The 6,428-nt window shown below is 63.0% G+C and overlaps 1 protein-coding gene across 1 annotated transcript; it reads left to right on the top strand.

The window, feature by feature from the left end:
- The first annotated feature begins 2,374 nt into the window (after positions 1 to 2,374).
- On the top strand, positions 2,375 to 5,742 carry IRX3 (iroquois homeobox 3). Its single transcript, XM_032611824.1, has 4 exons — positions 2,375 to 3,368; positions 3,537 to 4,656; positions 4,823 to 4,889; positions 5,334 to 5,742. The coding sequence occupies exons 1-4, from the start codon at positions 3,102 to 3,104 to the stop codon at positions 5,386 to 5,388; spliced, it is 1,509 nt and encodes a 502-aa protein (XP_032467715.1). The 5' UTR covers positions 2,375 to 3,101; the 3' UTR covers positions 5,389 to 5,742.
- The last annotated feature ends 686 nt before the right edge of the window (positions 5,743 to 6,428 follow it).

The following is a 6,428-nucleotide window of genomic DNA, read 5'->3' as shown; positions in this document are numbered from 1 at the left end:
CTTCCCGTGCACCTGCTTTTCCTCCCTGTGCGAGTGTGTCACTTTGACCCCATCTCGTGGATTAAAAATCCCTGGAAAAGTCTCGGCTGTCCTTGGACCCGTGAGTTCAGTTCGGAGCCGGGCTCCACCAGCCTGGTGGAGTTGGGGAGCCAGCGCCACGTCGGGGCTCGGCTGCCTAGGACTCTGCGTCACGACGTGGGGCGCGGATCGCCCGGGCCATGGCAGGGCTGATCTTATCTGGAGACTAGGGTAGCGGAGAGACCGATTCTGCTCGAGACCTGGGGCGCTTGGAGGTATCTAAATAATAGAGGTTCTTGGGTCCTTATCTGGGTTAGAGGTTCACCTTCCGGGCCACGGGTGCCCCGGCGTGGCTAAGTCATTGCGAACAGCCTCGCCCCTTCCCTGGCCTCTTTCCCGCCTCCCGCAGCCCGACACCGTCAGGTCGATAGCTGGTTAAGGCGGACAGAAGCATCATCTCCGGGGCTCATTGTTCTCTCTTTTCCTTCTGGAAGAGCTGAGTTAAATAGCGGCCCAGCGCAGCCCCAGTTTCCCCGCCTCAGAATCTCGCTCTTGTCTCCTCGCGGGTCTGGCGCCACCACTCTGTGCAAACTCTAGGTTTCCAGGGACGTCGAGGCTCCGGGTCTGACACTTAGGAAACGCTCCAGGCAATAAGGTTACTCTCAATTTTGTAACCCTGAGATTTTTCGAGAGAAGGTGAGCCCAGGATTCCCTACGCCACTTCGCTGAGAGGTTTAACTGAAAACGAAATCAGGCGCCGGGAAAACATTTCAAAGCCAGAGCTTCCCCTGATATCTCCTCTCCTGGGGAGACTCCAGTTAAGGCCAACACCCGGCACCAAGCATAAGCAGGCGGGGAGGAGATTAGGAAAGCAGTCTGACCCAATTTGAGAAGGCCGCCCCTTAGTTTCCCCAATCGAACCCCAAACCGAGCTGCCCCCAAACTTTCCCTTGCGTTCCCCCCAATTTTCTCGGCCTTCACACCTACTGGAGACGCCGACCCGTGCGAAGACTGGTAGAAAGAGGCGGGAAGTGGGGTGGGGTCAAAACTGGGTGCCCGCGGGACTCCCCACTGGGGTTCCCTGTTGTTGCTGAGACCAGAGAGAGCCGGGGCCAAGATTCCACCATCCCTCCACTCTGGTGGAATTCGGATTCGATTCCTCTATCAATCAGCCCGCGGCGGCCAGTTTCCGCCTCCGAGCCAGGGCTGGCAACTACAAGGCAGTTACCGCCCCGGGTGCCGTCCCCGGAGCGCTCCTGCTGCAGGCCTGGCCTGTGCGTAGGTCGCCGCAGCGGCCTAAAGCGTTTAGCCCGAAGCCGCCGCAATACCGGGAATTTCAATCCTGCTCTAGGCTGCGCGCCCTAATCCGTGAAGGTGGGCGCCCGGCTACTGGGATTTCAGGTTTGGTTTAGTAAATATCCCACTATAAAACTAAAAGTCTTGCCTCCCATCCGCACCCGAGCGGGAGGGAGTATACCTGCCAAAAGAAAACAGGTTGGCGCAGAGACCCGGGAGCGGGACAAGGGGTAGTGAAACGAAGAATCTCTACGGACCGAAAATTCCAATATACAAACTTCTCCAAGCGCTCCCCGAAAGTTCCTGGAGCCTCCGCCACCCGGCTCCCTGCTCCTCCCCCATCCCACGCCAGCTTAGGGCACGGGCAGCCTCCACTTTCCTGACGTCGCTCCCCAGGATTCCCGGGGCGTCCACCCTTCGGCACCACCCCTACCCCCGCCATTTCTAAGACGGGATTCTGCACCCTGAAACCCGTGCGGCGTTAACGTGGTTAACTGCAGGATTTGGTCCTCTTGAGCAGGGGGCTGCTTCGCCTCCCTGGGCATACAGACGGTCCTTGAAGACTCCCTTAGAACGCACCCCCGATCCCTCGCGCACTCTTCAAGCTCCCTCCCTACGCCTGAGAGTGGCCAGGAGTCCAGAGGTGCGAGCTGGAAAGCGGACCCGGGCAGAGTAAAGCCCCAGCGCCTGGTCCAAGGTCTGGTCCCGACCCAGGCCCCGCGCGCCGGGGCGGGGGGAAAGGTACCGAGAGGCGGGAAGCGGGAGGGGCGAGCTGACCCCGTACTAACCCCGGTCCCGGCGCCTCTCGCCGCCCCCCCTCCTCCCGCCGCGGGCCAGAGGGGGCGGGAAGGGACTAGCAGAGCCCGGGCTCCCGCCCCCGCCCCGCCCATCCCTGCGCGCAGTATCCGCGGGGGTGGGCGGCCTCGCCTGCAGGGCGCCCAGGCGATTGGTGACTCGCGAAGGAGACGCAAGGAAAAGTCGAATAAGAGGGCGCGACGTCAGACCCGAGATTTGGGGAAGGGCGAGGGAGGGGGGTGAGGGTGGGGAAGGACACACAGACACAGATACGGACACGCACCCCCCGCACGACACCCCAAGTGTCCACAACTTTAGGCCGCCTTAGCCCGGGGCGCAGAGGCCGGGGTTGGGGGTGCGAGGAGTGTAGTGTGAGTAGAGAGAAATAGGTTTTAAAAAGAAAAGAAAGAGTGAAGGAAACAGAGAGGGGAGAGAAAGGAATAGTGAGAGAGGGAAAGAGAAGAGAAAGACGAGAGTTTCATAGCATCCAGGAAAGTGAAAGAGCCCGAAGGAGCGGAAGCGATCCTGGGGGTTGGTGGGGGGGGGGGGGAGAGGAGCGCAGAAAGGGGAGGGGAGAGGAAGGGCGAGGAGGGGGAGTGAAAACTAGAGGAGGGCGAGGGAAGCGAGGCGCGACACAGCTCGGGGAGAGGAGGGCAGTGAGAAGCGAGGCGCGGGCAGAGGCAGCTCCGGCTGCCGAGAGGAGGGAGCGCGGCGCAGAGAGGAGGGGCTTGCGGGCCCGTAGAAATGTCAATCAGAGCCCGGAGCCCCGGGAATCTCCGCCAATCTGTTCGGACCTGACCTGGCTCCTTGCCTCCGCCGCCGCCGCCGCCGCGGAACAGATCAATAGGCAAACGCCGAGCGCAGCGCAGCGCGGGAGGCAGCGCGGCCCCAGCCCGGCCCAGCCCCCGATGCGCGCCGCAGCCCGCGGGCGGCGCTGAGCTGGGCGGCCCCAGGGGCCCGGCCCCCTCTCCGTCCGTGCCCCGCGGGCCACCATGTCCTTCCCCCAGCTCGGATACCAGTACATCCGCCCGCTCTACCCACCCGAGCGCCCGGGGGCCGCCGCCGGCGGTGGCAGCGCTGGGGCACGGGGCGGCCCGGGAGCCGGAGCCTCAGAGCTGGCTGCCTCGGGGTCCCTGTCCAACGTACTCTCGTCCGTGTACGGGGCGCCCTACGCCGCGGCGGCAGCGGCAGCCGCAGCCGCCCAAGGCTACGGCGCCTTCCTGCCCTACGCGGCCGAGCTGCCCATCTTCCCGCAGCTGGTAAGTGGCCGGGGAGCCGCAGCGGGGAGGTTGGAGCTGGGGCGCCGTACGAGGTGTACGCGCGGGAGTAGACTAGAGGGGCCTGGGCCGGGAGGGTGGAGGCGGCGATGGCCAGCGCTCATCCACGCTCCCTTCGCGCGTGTCCCTTCCTTCTCCCTGTGCGTACAGGGCACGCAGTATGAGCTGAAGGACAGCCCGGGGGTGCAGCATCCGGCCGCGGCCACCGCGTTTCCTCACCCGCACCCCGCCTTCTACCCATACGGCCAGTACCAGTTCGGGGACCCGTCCCGTCCAAAGAACGCCACCCGGGAGAGCACTAGCACGCTGAAGGCCTGGCTGAACGAGCACCGCAAGAACCCCTACCCCACCAAGGGCGAGAAGATCATGCTGGCCATCATCACCAAGATGACCCTCACCCAGGTGTCCACCTGGTTCGCCAACGCGCGCCGGCGCCTCAAGAAGGAGAACAAGATGACTTGGGCGCCCCGCAGCCGCACGGACGAGGAGGGCAACGCTTACGGGAGCGAGCGAGAGGAGGAAGACGAGGAGGAGGATGAAGAAGACAGCAAACGCGAACTGGAGCTGGAGGAGGAGGAACTCGGGGGGGAGGAGGAGGACACCGGGGGCGAGGGCCTGGCTGACGACGAGGAGGACGAGGAGATCGATTTGGAGAACTTAGACGGCGCGACCGCGGGGCCCGAGCTGGCCCTGCCTGGCGCGGCGCACAGGGACGGCGATCTCGGCCTGGAACCCACCTCAGACTCCAAGAATAGCGACTCCGACGACAGTTCCGAGGGCTTGGAGGAGCGTCCACTGCCTGTCCTGAGTCTGGCCCCAGTGCCACCGCCGGTGGCCGCGACTCCGCCATCACCGCCCTCGCCCTCAGCAGGCCTGGACCCCTGCGCTCCCGCACCAGCGCCCGCCTCGGCCCTGCAAAAACCCAAGATCTGGTCCCTGGCCGAGACCGCCACAAGCCCGGACAACCCGCGCCGCTCGCCTCCGGGCGCGGGGGGTTCTCCCCCCGGGGCAGCCGTCGCGCCCCCAGCCCTGCAGCTCTCTCCGGCCGCCGCCGCCGCGGCTCAGAGACTCGTCTCGGCGCCGCTGGGCAAGTTCTCCGCTTGGACCAACCGGCCGTTCCCAGGCCCACCGCCCGGCCCACGCCCGCACCCGCACCCGCTCTCCCTGCTGGGCTCGGCCCCTCCACACCTGCTGGGACTTCCCGGAGCCGCGGGCCACCCGGCCGCCGCCGCCGCCTTCGCTCGGCCGGCGGAGCCCGAGGGCGGAACAGGTGACTGCGGAGCCCAGGATGCGGAGGGAGGGGGCGAGTTTGGGGGTCGCGCCCGGGCAGGTCCCGGGGGGCGCAGGGCGCTTACCACTCCGCTCCCGCCTCCCGCGGTCCTGGGCGCCAGAATGGAGCGATCTAAAGCCCTTCCTTTTTCTCCCGCTTCCCGTAGATCGTTGTAGTGCCTTGGAAGTGGAGAAAAAGTTACTCAAGACAGCTTTCCAGCCCGTGCCCAGGCGGTAAGAGACCCCGAGCTGGGGTGGGGTGTTGGGACTGGCAGTCGGGGGCAGGGAAGAATGCGGAGGAAACTCGGGCTTCTGCCCCCGGGGGAACGCAGCTAGGACGAGCTTCTAAAAGGGGACGAAACGTACTCCTCCGTCGTCGCCACGGGCCCAGAGATGGCTCGAGAGTCCCAGTCCAGACACCCGGGCGGGGCCCAGTGTACCTCGGAGCGGGCGGTGGCTCCGTGAAGCTCCACCACCTTCCAGCAGTGCACCTCGGGTCTTGACGCCTCCCGCCCAACCTTATAGTTAAACCGGAAGACCAGCATCTACAGCTGGACCTCATTGCACATTGAGACGTCTCCCTTCCCCCGGCCTCAGCCCCGGGTTGGGTCTCCCAATGCTAGGCAGCGTCGGTGCCCCTAACTCACTTCCTTTGCTACCACTGCCTCTCTCTTGCAGGCCCCAGAACCACCTGGACGCCGCTCTGGTCTTATCGGCTCTCTCCTCATCCTAGTTCTTTTTAAAAAAAATTTTTTTTAAATCGTTGTAATAATTGTAAAAACCAAATCGCTCTGTATAGTTATGACTTGTAAGCATGTCCGTGTATGAATACCTAAAAAGAAAACGAAACAAAAAAAGAAATAAAACAAATCTCCCCCCGGTCCTCCCCCGGTGGTTTCTGTACCCCACATTAGCTGAGTTTGTGAGGTTTGTTCGGTTGATTTGGGGGGGGGTGGAGTTTCAGTGAGAATAAGCGTGTTTGACTTTTTTTGTATATACAGAAAAATGTACATATGTGTGAACCAAATTGTACAAGAAAGTATCTATTTTTGGCTAAATAAATGAGCTGTTGCCACTTTGACTATAACCTGCCTGTCTGCCCCCGGAGGGATCTGTTTGGTGCTTTTCGTTTTGTTTTGTTTTACACCCTCATCCCCCCATGTTTGAAGAGTCGCCCGAATCAGCGGAAGAGAAGCAAGGCGAGTCAGGGCCCTGTAGTCGGAGGACGGCGGAGGAGAAGCTGGAGTGGCCGGGCTGGGGGCGCCGCTGGAGAAGAGAAGGTTGGAGAAGTACCTGGGGCGCCCGAGAGAAAGGGCAGAGGAGACAGGTGGGAAAGGGGGCAAGATTACCTACAAGGAGCTGGGAAACTGGGCCCAACTCCCCGGTCCACTGGAGCAACCGCGGGGCCTTGGGGCCTTCTCTGATGACGCAGCAGAAAGACTGGGAGAAGGATCTGGACGCCTCCCTCCCCCATTCTTCGATAGGCACAATTGAGGCTTTCTCAGTCTTACATAAGGGGCTGTGCAAGCTCCGCTTCGGGCCCCCTTCCAACCACATTGATCCCCAGACTCGTCATATAGATGCAGGGATGTGGGGTGGCAGTGAGTTGTGGGGGGGTATGCAGGAGCGGGGAATCCAGGGGTGCACATCCTTTCCCCTTGGTGACTTTGCCCAGCCCACATTGCCCGTTGGGGCTCCGGGCGGCATGTGCGTCTTGGCATCCCAGTGGGTTTTGCCGAAGTACCCTGAAAGGGCAGCTTTCTGAGGTCCCGG

The sequence above is a fragment of the Phocoena sinus genome, chromosome 19 (assembly GCF_008692025.1).
Source record: "Phocoena sinus isolate mPhoSin1 chromosome 19, mPhoSin1.pri, whole genome shotgun sequence".
NCBI classification, from domain to species: domain Eukaryota; kingdom Metazoa; phylum Chordata; class Mammalia; order Artiodactyla; family Phocoenidae; genus Phocoena; species Phocoena sinus.
Note: the sequence above shows the minus strand (reverse complement) of the source record. Positions and strands in the feature narration are given on the sequence as shown.